Below are 20,462 nucleotides of genomic sequence, written 5' to 3' on the forward strand. Positions count from 1 at the left end.
GCCACGTAGCCGATGCTGATTGGGACCAGGGAAAGTATTTAACCCACAAGGGCTGGGGGCTGGAAGAAGAGTGAGTAAGTATGTAGAGATAGTAAGTATGTAGAATTGGGGCTGGTAATGGGATAAGAGAGAAGATGTAAGATTTAGGAGTAAGTATGTAGAATTAGGGCTGGTGATGGGTTAGGAGAGATTTAGGAGTAAGTATGTAGAATTGGGGCTGGTAATGGGATAGGAGAGAAGCTGTAGATATAGAAGTAAGATGTAAGGACAGATGTAAGATGTAGAATTAGGAATAAGTATGTAACTAATAAGATGTAACTAATAAGATGTAAGTAGTAATAAGTAAGATGTAAGAAGAAGATATAGAAGAATATAAAAGAAGCTAGCTAGAGAAGAAGTAAAAATGAAGGTTCCTGATGAAACTGCATGGAGAAGGGCTCAATGTTTGCCTCCTTACTTCTAACTGGACGGGTAAGGCGGCCGACACTCTTCCAGTTTCTTAGGATTAGTATTCCACAGGTGTGTGTTGGTTAGAGATCTTATGTGCTAGCAGAGACATCTATGTCATTCTGGTAATTGACTATGGTCATTTTTTTTTCCTTATATGGAGTGATTATGTTGAGTGTCATGAGCTTGAGGTTAGCCTGGGGTATAGAGAAAAACCCTGTCTCCAAAAACTAACTAACTAACATTTTAAAGTATAGCAATTTAACAAAGCTGTTTTCCTGGTGGTGGTTGTAGTTTGTGTGTGATGAGAGGGTGGTTATTTACGTTTTCTCAATTTTAATTTTTGAGACCATGTTTGTCACTAAACCCAGTGCTGACAAATTTAGCTAGACAAGCTGACGAATGAACTTTAGGGACCCTTCTGTCTCTGGCGTCACAGCTTTTTTTAATGTAAATTCTGAAGATCTGAACTCAGGTTCTCCTGTTTGTGTGGACAAGTACATTGCGAGTTGAACCATTTTTTCAGCCCTGAGCTTTCTAGAAAGTTCACGAGGTCTTATTCTAGCTATTCAGTGACTGGAGCTCACAAGAGGCTGCCCTTCTAGATAGATCACATTATCTGTGTTTGACAAAGCCCCCTTCTCTTCCTTCTTAGACCCCTGTCCTGTCCTGTCATTCACTCACTTTTATGTGGTAAGGTGGATATATCGTAGTTTAATAGGTTCTCTAGTTACAATCAAGGCTGCCTTTCTTACCTGGCCCTAGATGAATAGGTTAGTAAACTCGAAGCAAAAGAGAGCTATTCTTGTATCTAACAAGATCTCAAGGTGATTTGATGCCCACTGAGAGTTGAGAAACAAGTACCCCCGACGTGACCTCCACACCAGGAGGAAATGAATTGGGACGACAGCTAATCTAACCCAATTGATGGAGGATGTCCCAAAAGAAATTGAATAAGCTTCTCGGCAGAGTCAGGCCACTCCTCTAAAGCACACACACAAGGGCATATTCACAACACGTTTGCCCAGGTATTGATAAACTCCCCCCGGCCCTACTGTGATGGGAGCGACATCTCGGTCAGTGGACTACTGACCTGGTCATTTTTCTCTCCTTGTGTGGGGTGATTATAAAAATTGTTTAAATTGGGATCTAAATCTAGTGGTCATAAGGCGTGAGTGACACAGATTTAGTTTATTTGAAGGGAGAGAAAAAAGGGGAGAGAGAGAGAGAGAAAGAGCCGTTAAAATTAGCTTTGGTGGTTTTCTGTCTGTCATTATGACTTCATCCACCTGTAATTGTCTCTCTGTAAATCAACTGTCTTGGCTGTCCTCTCCCTGGCTCCCTCCTGCTGGGATCTTACTCTAGGCTGTACATATCATCCTCCTGGTTTGTTACAAAACCCAAGTAAGCTAGGAAATCCAAACCTGACCTGGGGAAGGGGACTCAGTCACCGTCCCTCAGTCACCGTCCCTTTCTGCTGTGTACAGAGGGATGTTGGAGATGGGTAGTATCCATTATTCTCGTCACAGTAACCAGAATTATTGACCAGAAGCAATGTAGGGAAGGTTTCTTTTCACCTTACATTCTGGGAGGGATACAGTCCATCGTGGTGGGAAGGCGCTACAGCAGGAGGGTGAGGTGGCCGGTCCCATTGTATCTCACAGTCGGGAAACAGAGTGTGCACATGAAGGTGGGTGGGGTTATAAAAATCTCAAGGCCCCCCGCCCATGTATTTCCTCCAGAGAGGTCCTACCCCCTACACTTCCACAGCTTACCCAAACAGCACCACCAGCTATTTCGACACCTTGAGCCTAGATATATGAGACGGTAGCAAGCCGTTTCAGGGATTTGTAAATCCCACAGAGCAGTGGTCATGTCTGACTCCTCTTACCCCCGGCCTTTGTGTTTGTTTGTTTAGTTGGTTGGTTGGTTTTGAGGTGCCCTGAGTTTACCTTTTGAATGGCAGTGATGTAGCTTTTAACATTTCTTTTACCATATTGTTTGTTTATATTTCTTTATTTTGTATGATGTATGTGTGTGCGTGTGCATGTGTGCATACGTGTGTGTGTGTGTGTGTGTGTGTATGTGTGTGTGGGTGTGCGTGTGTTCTAAAGCACACAAAGACCATAACTTGTGGGACTCACTGCCTACCTGCTGTGTGGGTTCCAGGGATCAAGCTCATGTGACAGGCTTGGTGGCAGGAGCCTCTAACCATGAGACACACCTACCAGCTCTCTTTATTGAGACAAAGTCTCATGTATTTCAGGTTAGCCTTAAACTTCCTTATGTAGCCTGAATTTGGCCATGAACTGCTGATCATCCTACCTTTCCCTCTCTTCGCATTCTGGGAGTCCAGGTATGTACCACCACACCCAGCTTATATGATGCTGGAGCCTGGATACAGGACTTCGTGGATGCCATGCAAATGCTCTTAACAGAGCTCTACGCACAGCCCTTCCCGTTTCTATTTTTTAAGGACATTAAATAAGCTGCTAAAAGCAGAGCATTGGCCAAGAGCTAGCTAGATCTGGGCAGCACGTGCCATTCAGAAGTAGACTAGGCACTGGCCGACAGGAGGGTTTGACCGTAATGTGTTGTATACCAATGAAAACCATTTCTATTCTTAATGGTCTGCTGGTTAAAGGCATGATGCAGTAGGGAAACGGGTCAGAGTAAAAATGATTGAGGTCTCTGACAGTTTCCGTTGAGATTATCTTCCATTTAGCAAAAAGTTGCATTATCACAGCAGAATTCTTTGGGCATGTAATATAGCATCTTTAAAGAAAAAGTATTTTATTTTTTAAGAAATACAAAGTATGAGTTTCTAATAATGTTATCTCTTCATTTATCAGAATAAAAAGCTTCCCACTTGCAGGGGGCTACTTCTAGAGAAGTGTTTAAACAGCAGCCAGAGCCCACCTGCCTACTACTGGCATTCGGAATCAAAGCAGAAAAAAGGAATGTAAAGTACACGAAGGGAGTTGGCAATATGAATTAATCTTATACTTCCTTATGAACTAGAGGCACACTCAGAAAATGCCTTTGACCCCAGTGCTGGGGAGAGAGAGACAGGAGGATCTCTGTGATTTGCTGGCTAGGTGGTCTCACTTACATGCTGTGTTCGAGGCTAATGAGAAACCTGGTTAGATAGATAGATAGATAGATAGATAGATAGATAGATAGATAGATAGATAGATAGATAGATAAGAAGGTAGATAGATAGATAGATAGATAGATAGATAGATAGATAGATAGATAGGCAGGCAGGCTAATGAGAAACCTGTTTAGATAGACAGACAGACAGACTGACTGACAGACAGACAGACAAACGTGTACTGTGCCTAAGGAGCAGCAGCCAAGGCTGACTACCACCCTTCCTGCCTTTCTTGAATATACCTGCACACATCCTCAGGAACACATGTATACACTCAAAGTACAGTAGTATTTTTGTATGATTGTACAAATATAGTAGTTTAAGGCCAATCAGCATCAAATAAACAAACGTGAAAGTGCACCTTGGTTTTTCTATTGTAGGTCAGAATTAGAAGGTGTAATGTGTGTAATGTGGGTGTGGTCCTCGCCGACTGCGTCCTTCATACACCTGAGTGATGGAGACAGTCATGCATACGCTTCGCATTGTGGTCACTCTGCTCACTTTTAATACATGGTATCTATCTATCAATCTAAGCTATAAGCTGTAGCCCTCCCCTAGAAACATCCTTTTGGCCATTTTTTGCTTCCTCCTGGGAAATAGATTATGTGTCTGGATCAGCAGTAAGTCCAGTAAAATCTTCCTTTTATAAACCGCTCAATCTGTTTTGAAATCCAGGGGCATGAAATCCAAACAGTGGGCAGTTTCTTGTGCAGGGTTAGCTTTAGACGAGTAATCGAGTCTGGCTTTGGATCTGCCTTTGGTTTCTACACTGGATCCATTCTAATGATGAGAACATGTACTGGGAGCCGACTCTGTGGCCAGAACTTACTTTTCTGTACACAGTTAAGTGCTGGCTGTTGGGTGTTAGATGAGCAAGCTGTACCTTACCCTTAGTCACTTGGAATAATAGCAGATGGGCTGTCAAGTTGAATGAAACGGGGCTGGTAAAGTGTTTGGTACCCAGGTCTCAATGAAGGTCTCAATTCAGATCCTTAGCACTTATGTAAAAAGCCAGGCAGTCCAGTTTGATCCTGTAATACCATTGCTGGGAAAGCAGAGACAGGAAAATCCTTGGGGCATGCTATCAACTCTGTATAAGGGAATCAGCAAACTCAGGGTCCAGTGAGATACCCTGTCTCAAAAATTAGGAGTAGAGAGCAACCGAAGAAGACCTCTCTGGTTCACCTCTGGCCTCTACACTCAGGTGTGCATGCATACCTACCACACCTATTACATACACAGTCATCACTTGCAAAAACCTGGGGGAGCTTCATAAGCTTTAATATCGTGTATTTATTAAGATTGTTAATGCCCTGCCATGCTGATAGAAACTGTAGGAGATGCTTATGTTGCTGTGGAATGCAGGGGTGTGGTCACTTGTGTGGGGGAAAGGAGTGAGTGAATTCCTGAGACAGGAATTCATTTGTCACAAGGACTCAGGCGATGCTGGTGTGGAAGAATGAATGCACTGTGTATCCCAGAGTTTCTTTCCTGCAGTAAAACTTTGAAAGGCCGCGAAGACACTGCTGTGTACCCTGGGAAGTGCTAAAGCATCTTCAGAAACTACTGATTGACATCTCCTGCACTAACCCGGCACCGACAGTTGTGCTCACCCAAGGCCCGATAGCCGTTCTACTTTTGAAATCAGCCCAGTGGTTACCAGTCAGTTCTAAAGCGAGTACTTCCAAAATGATAAAACATCCCCAGAGGCTCAGAGCCTCCTCTCCACCCAGGCCAGTGTTGACATGTGTGAGAACATGAGGAGTATTGAAGCCAGGGCTCTTTGTATGATTAGAATTAGAAGTCGGAAGGTCTGTACTCCAAGTTTTATCTTTGACTTCAGTCTAATAAACCAAAGGTCCTCATGTGTGTGTGTGTGTGTGTGTGTGTGTGTGTGTGTGTGTGTGTGTATGTGTGTGTATATGTGTGTATGTGTTTGTACGTGTTCATGCACACAAGTCCTCATATGTGTATGTGTGTGTTTGTATGTGTTCGTGCACACACACATGTATATGCACCTTGTAGAGATTCAGTGTTGACCTCGGTTGTCTTCTCAGTCATTCATCTCCTTATTTTTTGAGGCAGGATCTCTCACCCAACCCAGAGCTCATTCATTTTGCTAGGCAGATTGTCTGGCCCCCAAGCCCCAGGGGTCCTCCTCTCTGCCACCCTAGTGCTGGAATTACACGTGCTCATGATTACCCCTGGGTTTTAATGTAGGCTCTAGGAATCCAACTTGGTCCTTATACTTGCACAGCAAGCACTGACTGGCTGAGCAGTCTCCCTAGGCCCCAGCTTCTGATTTCCGTTAGGCAGTGGTTGTGACCTCTTTGGGAGTTGAACAACCCTGTCACAGAAGTCACCTTAGACCATCAGAAAACACAAATATTTACATTATTGATTCATAACAGTACCAAGAATAGCAAATTATGGCATAGCAATGAAAATAATTTTATGGTTGGGGATCATCACAACTTGGGGGACTGTGTTAAAGGGTCCTACCCTTTAACATTAGGAAGGTTGAGGACCACTGCTCTAAGAACATATCTATTCAGTCTTGGAGACAGATTATCCCATAAGCCAGTGGGCACACTCTTATGGGGAGCAGAGAGATTGCCTCTTAAAACATTGGAATAGGTCTTATTTTGTGTCTCCTTAGATAGGATGGTAAAACATAGATGGTGAAATGAACATTTAATAACTCTGAGTATATTATATTATAATTTCTTAGGGAGACTCTATGTGTAAAACCTCTGTTTGGGCTATATCCCAGATGAACTGGATCAAGATCTTTGGTCTAGCTGAACCTTTTAGAAAGCAGCCAGGTGAATCTCTAAGTGGGGTTAGCTATACAAACTTGAGCTAGTTTATCATTCATGTGTTCTGAGGGCTTGGGATGCCAGCCATAGTGCCCTGAGACTGCAAGTGGGAGACTTGACCTTGGCTTTATAAATCACAGAACAAGTGAACTCAGCAACTCAGGGTGTGACTGCTTCATCTTCCCCCAAAGAGAATTCATAGGAGGGGCGTTTGGGGATCCTGGGTCTGTTGAAGCTGTGTCATTTAAGAGATAGTGAACTCATTCTAAGGTTTAAGTCTGCTGAGCCTCTGATGGCCATGTCAGGAGTGTGTGCATGAGTGCGTTTATGTGCATGAGTGCGTTTATGTGCATGAGTGCGTTTATGTGCATGAGTGCGTTTATGTGCATGAGTGCGTTTATGTGCATGTGCCTCTTTCCTTTCACATCTATATTTTAACCTGGTAATCTTCATCTACTCCAGTTTTTGGAAGGCTGTCCTATTTCTGCTGATAGCGCCCAGCCCGGCTCCTCCCAGGGTAAGACAGAGGGCCTTCTTGTAGGACACCAGGCATTGAACAATCCTTCACCAATGGCTTTTCTCTTGGATACTTACTATTGTACCCTGTATTTAAGATGATCTTAGTGCCTTGTTGCGATGGTTTTCTTTACACTCTGGAGCCATTTAAGCTGTGACGTCTATGTGTATTTCTAAAGATAATTGACACTCTCTGCTGATTTTAAAATTCTCCTGTGGCATCCCTGGCCTTTGGCCCTGAGTTAGGAGTCTTTGAACAGCGTCATTCCACATGGAAGAGATCTACCTCAAACGTCTCTGAGATTTCTTCACGTGCTATCCAACTTCCCTTCTTCAAAAGGCTTTGTTAACCTCTCCCGGTGTCAGTTCCTGGTTTCCTGAATGGGAGGAAGCCAGATGACAATCCTGCTTTTTAACTGTCTGATGAAGCTTCGTCCAGACTCTGGCCTGTGCCTGCTGACTTATGAGCCAGGATCTTTTATTCTTTTCCATATACAAATTTTCCAACTTTATTTGTCTTTTTTATTAACATGTAACAATTTATATATAACTTTTACTATCTTTTCATTCATACATATATACATTCAATGTATATATAAAATGAATTTTGATCATAACTCCCCAGTAACCCCCTCAGATCCCATTTTTCCCAACTAGACTCCTTTTTACTTTGTCTTGTATATTTGTGCGGGTGTGCATGTGTGTGCGCACGCATGTATATGTGAATGTATGTATGAACCGGAGTTTACTTAGGGTTGCTTACAGAAACACTGGTGAGGTTATTTACAGGAATAGAGACATCTCAGCAATGGCTACACCATTGAAGAAACAGTCTCTTCCTCCCCTATTAATTACTTACTTCATCTTTGTCTACTAGGAAGGATGGAGCTTTTTGAGCCCCTCCCCATAGATATCATTCACTGTTTATCAATACTTAGTGCTCATGAACCCTACTATTAACTTCCCATAATCCTCGGAGACAGGGGCTGGAGAAATGGCTTATCAGTTAAGATTGTTGGCTGCAGCTGGACGTCTTTAGCTCCTTTATCAATACTTAGTGCTCATGAACCTTACTATTAACCTCCTATAATCCTCGGGGGTGGGGGCTGGAGAAATGGCTTATTAGTTAAGATTGTTGGCTGCAGCTGGACGTCTTTAGCCCCACAGCCTTAGGAAGCAGGAACAGGCCATCTGTGTGAGTTCCAGGCCAGTCATATGTGGCAGGTGACTCACAGCTGTCTGTAACTCCAGCTCCAGGGCATCCAGTGGTCACCTCTGGCCTCTGTGAATCCCTCCATACTCATGGAGCATGTGACTGCCTGCCTGCATACACACACAATTAAAATAAAGCTTCACGGTTCTCAAGAAGGAGTTATGAGCCATCTCCCCAGCAAACATTCATTGTGCCAGCCCTTCCCCCATGGCCACTTGTTAATCTTTAGGAAAGGGTGGGGCTTTGGGGAGGGAATAAGCTCCTCCCCCCAACAACTGTTAGCTGCCTATCATTTCTCATACATGGGTGGGGCCTCATGAGCCCTTCTCCTACCGCAACCATTCCCTGCCTGTCAATCCTTAGAAAGGGGTGGTGCCTTGTGAGCTCCTCCCCCAAGCAACTGTTAACTGCTTATCATTTCTCAAGGATGGGCACAGTCTTATGAGCTCCTTTCTCTTCATGATGGAATATTGCCCAGCTTCATCTAGCTCCAGTGACAGCCCGAGAATGATCTAAGGACAGTGAGACCGTGTAGCAGTCAGGGTTATAATTCTGGGGCTCCACTCTCTCAACTCTCTGGGATCTCCATTGGCTTAGCATAGCCCTATCAGTTAACAGAGCTGGTAGCCAGCTCCAGACGTCTTCTCTTTTCTCCTATTCTGTTCTGAAACCTGCAGGCTTCTGACTAGGTGAAGGAGGACCTGTCCCCTGGTTAAGGTGGTACATTTCAACTGGGGTCACTGAAAGCCATCATTTGGCTCCATGGGTGGACATTTCCCATTGTTTGTCATAGCTCTCCAGTTGTGACAGTCCTAGTGGAGACTAGTGCTGGAGGGGAGGCTGGAGCTGCGAGGACCTGAGTGTGAATGTCACATACACATCTGGCAAGTATCTCCACATCTGGGAGGTGGAAGCACTAGGCCCTAGGAGACTTGATAGATTGGTGGGTGGGTCTGGAGAAAGTGCCTGGCATCAACCTCAGGCCCCCACAGGCACACATGTCCACACTCATGTGTCTTGTCTTGGTTCAGGTGTGTACAGCCTGTGGCCTGCAAGCCCTGTGCATCCCAGCATAAGCATGAATGCAACCCAATACAAAATTGGATACTTTTTACGTTGTGGGGGTGGGGGTGGGTGAGATAGGGTTTTATTTGTGTAGCCCTGGCTGTCCTGGCACTCACTCTGTAGACCAGGCTGGCCTCAAATTCACAGAGAACTACCTGCCTCTGTTGGGATTAAAGGCATGTGCTATCACTGCCCAGCCAAAACTTACTTAAAATAGTATGAGATTTGTGTGCGTGTGGTGTGTGTGTGTGTGTATGTCTTCCTGCTTTATTTTGTAACATATTTTGTTACAATGTATAAACTTTGTAGACGATGAGGTCTGTGGCTTTGTCGGAAGGTTGGGAATGTTTTCAGAATCCTTCAGGCTGCTGGGGTTTCACTTAGTGTGGGTGGGAAGTTCTGTCAAGTGTGAATAATTTATGGTTCCTGTGAGTGGAACTCGTGGTACGTGGGGCAGTTATAGATGACAAGGTGGTGACAGCTTCGTGCTCGCCCTTGTCCTCTTTTCTCTTGTCTACCTTCTAGTAAGATGTGTACCCAGGAGGCTAGCTACATCAGAGAGATGAGACATTCACTCCAAAGTTACGTTACCCTTCCCTGTCCGTCCCCTTTGTAAGTGGAGGTCTACAATGTGAATGGCTGGGCAGAGTCAGAGAAAGCAGGGGAGACAGGAAAGTGCAAACATTGTATTTTATTTTTAGGTTACATTTATTTGTGATTTTTTTTTTTTGGTGGGGGTGGGATATGTAGCAGACAGAGGAAAACTTGCTGGAGTTGGGTCTCTTCTTCCACTCCGTGGCTGACGATCAAACTCAGGTTATCAGCCTTGGCAAGCATCTTTACCCACTGAGCCATCTCCAGCCCTGAACATCGATAGTAAACAAAACCATGAAACACGTGTGGATGCTCCAGAACCTTTGACAAACTCTTTTGGAACACAGTGGAGAAAGCAGTAGCTTGGTTCTCTAGACTCAACCCTGGTAGACCGAGTGTTACAGTGTTGTATGGTTTTAGAATGTTCTGCATTTTAGCCACTAGGAAAAAATAAAGTTACAAATCAGAGCTTTCGAGGAGTTGCTGTGTTTAGGCTTTCTCACCATCTCTCTGCTGTCCTTTCCCTGTGCCCGTCCTTGTATGACACTGAAGACTTAGAGCGTCTGTAGATGGTTCCTTCCCTTGTTCATTCTCTGTTCTATAGTTTATATATGCTGTGTGTGTGTGTGTGTGTGTGTGTGTGTGTGTGTGTGTTTGCGCATGCCTGTGCACCAGAGGTCAGCCTTCGACGTCGTTTCTTGACTCTGTCCATCTTGTTGTAAACTTGTTTATTATTGTGTGTGCACACACATGCACCACAGCGCACACACGTGGAGATACCTTCATAGAACTGAATCTTTGCTTCCACCTTCACATGTGTTCTGGGGAATCAAATCCAGGTTGACGTGATTGCAAAGCAAGCACCTTTACTGCTTGACCATCTATCTTCTTGGCCTCCTCCTTTTTTGAGTTAGGATCTCTCGCTTTCCCTGTGCCGGAATCATCACATGTACCACTGCTCCTGGCTTTTTACTGTGGGTTCTGGGGAGTCCATTATAGATCCTAATGCTTGCAAAACCATCTGAGCTATCTCCCCAGCCCCAGAATTCCTTATCTTTGGAACTTCACAGAGCCTATAGGAAAGTTGAAGCAAGACTGTGTTAATGAACAATAGATAAGGTCCCCCCAAATTTCCCTTTGTAATCCAAGGAGCATGTGTTCTGACCTGGGAGGATTTATGCAGGAGGTGAGGTCAAGTCAAAGACACTGGAGATGAGGGTATGGGTTTCAAAGCTAACACAGGGAAGCACAGATGGTTTCAGAAATCCTGAATGCTGTTGGAGAGAATGAAGATAAAAGGCAGGTCTCTTAGCCAAGGTTAAAGATAGATAGGAAGTGACTCAGATAGTAACAGTGCTGACAGAAGCATGAACTTGACTGAGTTAGAGCAGGTGATCGCCTGCAGATTGTATGATGTTGTCTGTGGTATGCAGTGTGGACTGGTGGGGCTCGGGGTTGGTGCTGACCTCACTGCTGAGTGAATGAGTGTCTCTGGCTGTAACCATGCTCTCTAGGGCCAGGGGCTGTTAGAAGAGATGGGACCTTCAGAGACTTTGGGCAGTTGTTTGGAGGACTTGCTGGGTCAGTGTGGTTCTCACTGCCTGGAGCAAGGCTGTGTATGGGGCTGATGCTGGGGTGCTAAGAGTGGCCACATCTGGGAAACTGGAGGCAAATGGCAGTGTGAATGTTCTGTTGCTAAGCCTCTAGTCAGCCCTGCGTGATGGTACAATGTGGTCATTTCTGGACCATGGAACATGGGGATAGAGGCTTCTGTAATCCCAAGAGGCCTATTTGCTGCTGTAAATAGAGCTTCACACACCCACCTTTGGATTGGGGGGAGGGCTCTCTTTTTCTGATCACTGTTGGTCTGAGTTCTTTCTGTTGCATGTCAGTTACTGCTGATCATCAAGCCCTTCCGTGAGACCAAGATTGAGGGTGTTCTTCTAAGGCCTCTCTTTATCCTACTATTACACTGAGATACGAGGGTGTCTCCTAGGTGAGACTCCTGAAGTCAGAACTTCTGCCTTCCTAAGGGAAGTCATGGTAGTGAATTCTAACATGATTCTCTTTGTGTTTTGGCAGAGTTTCTGTTATTGCACATTTTTGCATTCTGTGAGAGCAAAGACTTACTGGAAATTCTATAGAGCCATCAAGTGCTCTGAATTTCCTTTAGTTAAGGCTTTGGACTCCAAGTGTGTACCTCCCTGGGTGTCTTGATTCTTTTCCTGGACAAAGCTTGGTTCACCGTCTTTCATGTTGGGGAGGTCAGGGTGGCAGACACCTAAAGCAGCCAGTCACAGTCCCACCCATAGTTAGGGGCAGAGGGCAATGGATGCCAGCTCATTTCCTCCATTTTATATAGTTCAAATTTCACCCATAATCAAGAAGAGTCTTTTCACACTGATCAGTGTATGAGATAATCCTCCTGAGGCCCAGCTCCTCAGTGTTTGCACATCGAGTACACGGTGGTGTGCAGTGTTAACTGGTGGGACTCTGGGTTGGCACTGACTTCACTGCAGCATGAATGAATATCCCTAGCTTTATCCATGTTCTCTAGGGCCAGGGGCCAGTGTGTTGACTGTGAAAAGAATCCTCTCACTGAGCCAGAATCTTCAACTAGGCTGTCTTAGTCTTTTCTTCTGTCTTTTTTGTTTGTTTGTTTATTTCTCTGTTTCTTTCTTTCTACTTATTTTGTGTGTGTGTGTGTATGTGTGTGAGAGATGTGCATGTAGGGCATACATGTTCATTTAACCCCTAGAATATAACATCTTGGTGGTTCTGATCTTTCCAAAGCAAAGGGTCAGGAGCCTTCGACCTTCTGTCAGAGCCCTAGGCTTTGCTGTAGTTCTTGCTCTTACCTTTCCTGTGACTTAAACCCTGTTAAGTCTTTCATCAACCTCTCCAGTAGACTCAAGTGAGAAAGGAGAGTGGTAGGACTTCCTGTCTGCAAGGTTAGAGGTAACTGTGTCATCAGTTCAAGATCTGTCCTGAAATAGTCAAAGAAAATTCCCAGAAGGTCCCCTCTTGGGTCTGGCACCCGGCTAACATGGCCTGGGAAAGTCCCCTCAGATCTGAGGTAAATATGAGGGTAGGTTGTCTAGAAGGAACTGTTGTTTGTTTCATATACTGGGGGAGTAGTTTTCAAAGTATTAGCCCCATGAGTGTGGGAGCTCCATCTTGTTCACACTTAGTCCCCAGGGCCTGGAGCAGCCAAGTACTCGGTTGTGTATGTGCTTACAAACCACATGGAGAAGGAATGACAGAGGATCCCATTCTGCTGGCCACCATTTGGAAGGCCTTAATACAGTGTCATCATTCCTCCAAGACATGGCCGTGTAGCCATCCGAGGTTTTCATGGGTATGGGTGTTTTGCCTGTGTGTTTGTCTGTGTATCCTATGTATGCCTGGTACCCTTGGAGGCCAGAAGAGGCTATCAGACCATTTTGTGTCATTGTCGGCCTATTTGTCTCCCTTAATTTCCTCTGTCTTTGTTTATTTCTTTGTTTCTTTGTTTCTTTTTTTTTTTCTCTGTCTACTTATTTTGTATGTGTGTGTGTCATGTGCGTGTAGGGCCTATGGGTTCAAATATGTATGGGAATACATGTGTGCATGTGAAGACCCAAGCTTGATGTCATCCTCCACTAGATTTATTGTAGCAGAGTCTCTCAGTTGAACTCAGAGCCTGCCAATTTGTTCAGCTTGCTTGGGGATCCCCTTTCTCGGTCCCCTGCTAGGGATATAGGTGGTTTGCATACCCAGTTTTACATGTCTGGTCCTATCTATACTTGCACAGAACATAAAGTCTTTACCTACTGAGGCGTCTGGCAGATTTCCCTTTTGTGGAGCGGGGACAGGATCACTTGTTAACCAGAATAGCCCGGAACTCACCGTGTAACCAAAGATAACATTGAGTTCCTGATCCTCCTGCCTCCACCTACGAATGCTAGGAAGTATGATAGCAACTGAACTATCTCCCCAGGCCTGTTCACTGATTGTCTCTGGGCATACCCATCAGCCCATCTGCAACTTCTCCCCAGGCCCTCCTGGCTGAGAAACCCCAGTATAGGGAACTCTGGGCCTGCCTGCTGTTATCAGGTGTGAGAGGAACGCCGAAGTCTTGAAACTCTGCCCTAAGACTTTTCATTCTTGCCTCATAAGAGCAGTGAAAATGAGAACCACAGAGAAGCAGGCACATGGGTACTCGGGTGCCTTGGGCTTCCAAACAGCAGGCAGGTGAGCCTGTGAGGTGCAGCTTTTACTCCACAGAGAGCTAAGGCAAGGAGCTGGGCGGGGTGGGGGGGTGGGAGGGTTGAAGCTTGATGATAGAACAGATACTGAGCATGTGCTCCGGCTTCAAGCTCAGACACCTCCAACGTAAAGCTAGAACAAAAGGATACCAGCTGTACCTCTAGCATCTTTCTCTCTAGGTGCTTGGGAATGGCACCTGCCAGAGTCATTTGCCCTTGGAACAAGGAAATCCAGCCATCCTTAAATAACACAGGACCACCCTCTCCCCCCGCCCCCCCCCCCGTGTCCTTAACACTCTCTGAGGGCACATCCTCTTTCTTGAACACCTCTGAAGCCGCACGCGCAAACTTTGCTCCAAGCACGAAATGACTTTCTAAGCTCAAGTTACACAAGCACCAAGTACAGAGTTGTCACAGGACTCCACCTCACCCCCCCCCCCACATACACACACATGGCTTTTTTGCTGGCATTCGGTGACATATCCTTCCAGCTCCTCTGTACCATGCAAAACAAGCTTCCTGTTTGAACTAGGTCTAGAAGGGGAACAGCGCTAGTCCACCTGTGTCCACACATTCAGATGCGTACTTCCCTCTGTGTATTTGTACAGCTTTCTGTTGTACCAGACTTCTCATCTGAGCTCCCAGGTCCCAAACATCAGCCTAAAGTGTTGACTCAGCACGTTAAGCCGAGGAGTGAGCGGGCAGAGTGAGCGGGCATTTTGTGGTGAGCTACCTCAGTAGAGTTACAGCTCCTGATTGTTGTGTTTTGTTTCTACCCACATTGCTAACTGTCGTCCTCCTCCACAGCAGAATGGAAGCCCGGCAAGGAAATCAGCTGACTCAGGAGCCGGAGTGAGAGCCACGCACTCTCCGCCCCAGCCTGCACCATGAACTTGCCTTCCCCTTCTGCCTGTTGAGAGCCGAGGGAATGGTACACTGCTAGAGAGAGATGGCTTTCTTTTCTCCCTGGAAGTTGTCCTCTCAGAAGCTGGGCTTTTTCCTGGTGACTTTTGGCTTCATATGGGGGATGATGCTCCTACACTTCACCATCCAGCAGCGAACCCAGCCCGAGAGCAGCTCCGTGTTGCGGGAGCAGATCCTTGACCTCAGCAAAAGGTACATTAAGGCACTGGCAGAAGAGAACAGGAACGTGGTGGACGGACCGTACGCCGGTGTCATGACAGCCTATGGTGAGTGAGGGGATGTGGGCTGCTCCATTGAGCCTGCCTATGCTTTGGAGGGACCCCAGAAGTTCCCACATGTGGGCGTGCTATGTTTTCCTGGGTACTGGTTACAGTTCTTTTTGTATGTTCATCATTTTCATATGTGTATTTCTATATATGAGTGTGGGTGTGCCTGGGCCAGAAGTCTGCGGATAATCTCAACTGTGAGTCCTTACATTTTTTTTTACCGTGTCTGCAATAAAACCTCTTGTTGGTAGCTGCATGCCAGGCTAGCTGCCTCGTGAATGAACTGAGGGATTTTCTTGTCCCTGCCTTCCATCTCTATATAGCCACACTGCGATTCTATATGTATGCTGTAATATCTGGCTTTATGTGCATTCAGGAGATCTGAACTCGGGTCCTTACACTTGTCCAGCAAGCTCTTTTACTCATGGAGCCAACTCCCCAGCCCATAGCTGTATTTTTAGAAAGCTAAAGTAGTAACCCCCCCTTGTGGGACTCTACACCCCTGTGCACACAGACACCCCCAGACCTGCCACTCAGAGCACCGGAGCTCTCTGGCTTGGCTTTGCAGCCAGTCCCTACTCTGTCAACATATTTCTAGATTGTGCTCACAGGAGTGTATTCAGGGAGTGCAAACAAACATTTTCATTATCTGTCCTTAAACAAAATGTAATTAGATAGAGTGAGGAGGAGGATGTCTCGGATGCCAGTAAGGTCAGTGTTGAGCTAATGAACTAACTGCCCTGAACCATTAACGTTTGATTTCCCAGACTTTATAGCTTTTGTCTTTAACTGTGCTCGACTCTGAAAAAAAAATTTTTTTTTTTTTCTACTCATTGCTCATTTTCAGGTACCTTGTGCTTTTTAAAACAACCCATGAGGGCTGGGAATAGAGCTTAGCTTGCCTAGCATGGATCTGGACATGGTGGCATGTGCCTGAAACCCCAGCATTGTGGTGCCATTGGCAGGAGGATCAGATGTTCAGGGTCATCCTCATCTATGTAGGATGTTTGAGGCTGGCCTGGGCCACGTGAGATACTGTTTAAATAGATACATAAAAAAAATATGTAAAACTTATCTTACTTTTTTAGTAAAAGTTATGCTTAATTTAGAAAAAAAATTGAAGGCATAGGCAGGAAAAAAAGAGAGAAAATCACATCGAAGTGTCTCCTGTGCGGTACACACAATTAGCATTTAGTGTAGAGCTTTGCCATAGGTTTTTTTTTTTTTTGTATTATCCTTTATTATTATTGTGTGTTCATTTCTATTCATGTATCTGGGTGCATGCGACCCTGGGCACAATGGAGCCCAGAGGACAGCCTTTAGGGGCCAGTTCCCTTCCTTCACCACGCAGGAATGGAACTCAGGTCAGGATTGCATGGCAAGCGCCTGCACTCCCTGAGCCATCTCATCTAACCAGGATGGCCCCAGAATGCACAGACAGACACTTGCAAAATAAACATTGCAGGTGGAATTTGGGTCATAGTGTCTTAGAGATCCTGCCTTCCAGGATGTGCTGTGGTCACTGAGGATCCAGAATGACCTGGTTTTCTAGAGGGGTGAGCTCTTGTTAGTTGTCAAAGGAGAAATCTCGACCCATCAAACCCAGTCTTCAGTGGGCCTCGTGTTTGGGACGTTTGCTATAGATGGCATGCTGGGATGGTGTAGGAGAGCTAGCACTCTGCTTTTGTAGCCTAGTCAAAGACATGCCCTCCATTAGAACACATGAAGCTGTAATTTGGGCAGCTGGAGTACAGACACAGGAAATCATACGCTCCACAGAAAACTTGGTTCTACAGCATATGTGTCTATGAAGAGAAGGTTGCTACGGCTCAGGGGCTCCGATATTCTTTCTCAGTTCTTAGGATCAGAATGGCCCGCACTATCTGCATTTAATGTATCTCTTCAAGATTTATCAGCAATAATCTTGGGGGGATGACTCAGTTGGTAAAGCGCTTGCCAGGCAACCACAAGAACCTTAGTTTGAGTCCCCAGCAGCCATGTAAAAAGTCAGTGTTACTAGGCACTGGCCTTTCACATGTCTAAGTAAAATGCCTTTTTAAATGTAATGTATTAACACCCCGAAGCTCTGTTCTGTGTGCCACTGTCCAACAACCAACACTAGGTACCCAGTCACACAAGACAGATGACTCATTGACCTGACCTATATGGTCTATCTGGTCTCAGAGATCAGTTACCACCAGCGAGAAGAGAATAGCACGGAATGTTAGTGTTGCGTAAGTGTGACGTGACCTGTGGTAGATGCTGTCTTAAAGGTTTTAATTCTACATGTAGCTCGTATACGTTTGTCGGGAAAGGACAGCAACTTAGCAGGTCTTTCCTCTAAATACAGCTTATTAAACTTTTTTCATAGGCATCATAAACACATGAGTTATATATTTATAGACTTGTGGTTTTACCAGTTGTCTTTATCATGTGTTGCTAAATAACTCAAGAGTATAGGCTTCCTCAGTATTCTAGAGAAAATACACCTGGTCTTAGCCTTTTAGCCGTGTGTGTGTGTGTGTGTGTGTGTGTGTGTGTGTGTGTAATATAAAGGGAAACCAAGAAATTGATTACAAGAGAACCTGAAGACCTGTATTCAGTTCCCAGAAACCATGTTAAACAAACAAACAAACAAACAAAAAACCAAGCCTAGTTGGTGTGCTTGTTATAATCCCAGCACTTGGGAGGCACTGGCTAACCAACTAAGCCTACTGACTGAGCTCTAGCCCAGGGTGACCTTGTGCAAACAAAAACAAACAAGGTGGATGGTGTTTGAGGTGGCTTCCTCCACATGCACGTGTGTGCACCTATACACACAAGTGTGTTTGCACACATGCACACACGCATGCACATCTGTCTCAGTCTTGCGTTGGAACTTCTGCCATATGCTTGCCATCACAGGACACTGCCTCTCTAAGAGCCTAGAGGAGTCATTTATTCCAGTTCTTCCCGTTCGGGAGATGAGCCTTAGTGAGGTAGTCATTATCTTTCCTGTCACACCAGCAAACACTGGAACAGGAGTTATCAGCAAGTCTGACATGCTTTCCTCCCACCAAGTGGACGCGTTAATAAAGGCGGTTTTTGGAGCTGAGTTTCTAGAACTTACTAGAGAGAGAGCGTGCTTGATTGGGGACCATCCGGTGGCAAGGTCTACTGAGACAAGGTTTCCTGGTTCTGTTGATGTTTTAGGTTAGATAAATCTACTTCAGTACAATTTGACTTACATGGGGTTTTAATTTTCTTCTGTTGCTGTTTTGGTCGCAAGTTGCACTCTGACCAAAGGCAGCTTAGGGAAGGAAAGAATTTATTTGGCTTTTACTCCCAGCTCAGAGTCCAGTCTATCATTGAGGGAAGTGGAGCCAGGGGCCTGAATGAAGGAACCACGAAAGAATACTGCTTGCTGGGTCACTCCCTGACTTGATGTGGCTCCCTCATGGACTCCTGCTTAGGCAGCTTAATTATACAACTTAGGACTCCTGCTAGGGGGGAAAAGAAAGAGAGAGAAAGACAGACAGACAGAGAGTTGAAGCTTTTGTCAGACCATGATAGTCTGTTTCAATTTGACCCTTAAAGATCATTAGCACACATCATATAAGCTTTTATCAGAAGATACCAGTAGCTTCTCCCTAATTTTGACAAATACAATGATAATAAATATATTCTTAAGTAGATAACTGGTGTGTTTGTTTGTTCTTTGAGTCCCGAGTTTGGCAACTGTTTCTTTGGCTTGGGATTTTACACACTGGCAACTAAGTGGCAGGGTGGTGGTAGCAAGCATGTGATCTAGTGCTAGTCCTGGGAATCTGGAGAGACATCCTGCTGACCCCCACCTCTCCTTGAATTTGCCCCCTCCCCCACCCCACCACCCGCTGGTGACATTGACAGGTAGGCAGCTCTGGTAGGTGGAGGCAGGAAGATCAGGAATTCAAAGTCCCTTTTGGCTACATGGGAATTTGGGGGTTCAGCCTGAGCTACACGAGATCCTGTCTCAGGTAAGATACTGAAACTTTGGGATGTTGTATGGCTTAGCTGGGCTGTGGGGGTTGTCTACTTATATACTCTACATTAGAAACATGGTGACACGGACATTCATTTCACACAAGTGAAACTTCGAAACCTTCCACATTCCTCCTCCTTCAGTCACCATAGCCCATTCTCTGGTCAGGCCCACTAGGGATTCAGCAACTACCCAAGATTCTTTTGATGCCAGAAAGTCAGCAACCCACAGCTTGTGGCTGAATCCTCCTTGCTGCCCAATTTTGTAAAGAAAGCTTGTGAGAATGCAAGTGTCCTAGTCAACTGGAGGGGATGGATGAAGCTGTATCCACGGACACACCTTCAGGCCTCAGCCTAGCCCGTTGTTGTTTTAGCACAAAATATATGTATATGACAGGAATATTCTCTCCGTGTCCCCAACCTTTGCAGTACAGGTTAATTGTTCTGGAATTCTTGATTTGCCCCTGAGAGGCTTCAACCTCTCTCATCCACGAAGAGCTCCTTTCTACCCACGTCGCCACAGTTTTTCCTGTCTTTCTCTCTTGTTTTGGTTTTTAAGGAATAAGAAACAGAAAGGAGAATGAAGAGAGACTTCTGAAACTCCTTTTGGGACTTGGTCATTCAGATGAGTTGCTGGAAAGTCCCCAGCAGCCTGTGCGGAACAGTGGGGCATTCATCCTTGGGGTGCAAGGGGTGTGGGCTCCTGCCTCCTGGCCACACCTGCTTGCCTCAGGCCAGCACTGCATGGGCTGGGCCTTTCCAGGGTCATAGCTGCTGTCATTCACATCAGTCAATGCTGTTCTTGTTTCTGAGGTGACCCTATCTTTCTCGGGCTGCTTGACCCACATTCCCAACCCCAGTGGTGCTCTCTTACTTAGGGCCAGGCCTGGGCCACCTCTGTGCTCTCATTTTGAAAATTGAGCACAGTGCTATCCCCTCTGCAGTCCAGCGACACCCTAGTGACCCTGTCTCGTCCTCCCGCCTCTCTGGACACTAACGCACTTTACTCCAGAGACATTCGTGGTTCTGAGCTTTTCCTAGATCACTCCCACCCATAGGCCACTCTCCTGGTCCCTCTTGGCCTCCAGGTTCTGTGGCCTGTTTTGTCTTGGATTCTGCTGGCTTCTGACTACTAAGCTTTTCGAGGCCCAAACTGTCCATTCGCCTGGCTCTCAGCCTTAGAGGCTGGCTTGTGGTTAGCGTCCATCTTTGCTGGCT

At 45.6% G+C, this 20,462-nt stretch overlaps 1 protein-coding gene across 8 annotated transcripts in view; it reads left to right on the forward strand.

Annotated features, from left to right (window-relative positions):
• Positions 1-20,462, forward strand: part of Mgat5 (alpha-1,6-mannosylglycoprotein 6-beta-N-acetylglucosaminyltransferase) — a 293,646-nt gene that overhangs the window by 94,105 nt on the left and 179,079 nt on the right. For 3 of the 8 annotated variants that reach the window (XM_031380981.1, XM_031380967.1, XM_031381010.1), the window contains one exon: positions 14,863-15,245. In XM_031380981.1, coding sequence (XP_031236841.1) covers positions 15,005-15,245 — 241 coding nt within the window. In that variant the 5' untranslated portion in view covers positions 14,863-15,004. Of the gene's footprint in view, positions 1-14,646; positions 14,780-14,862; positions 15,246-20,462 lie in introns of those variants that run through there. The other 5 variants (XM_031380977.1, XM_031380974.1, XM_031380990.1 and 2 more) reach the window with 3 other exon arrangements.

Source organism: Mastomys coucha, unplaced genomic scaffold, assembly GCF_008632895.1.
Source record: "Mastomys coucha isolate ucsf_1 unplaced genomic scaffold, UCSF_Mcou_1 pScaffold1, whole genome shotgun sequence".
NCBI classification, from domain to species: domain Eukaryota; kingdom Metazoa; phylum Chordata; class Mammalia; order Rodentia; family Muridae; genus Mastomys; species Mastomys coucha.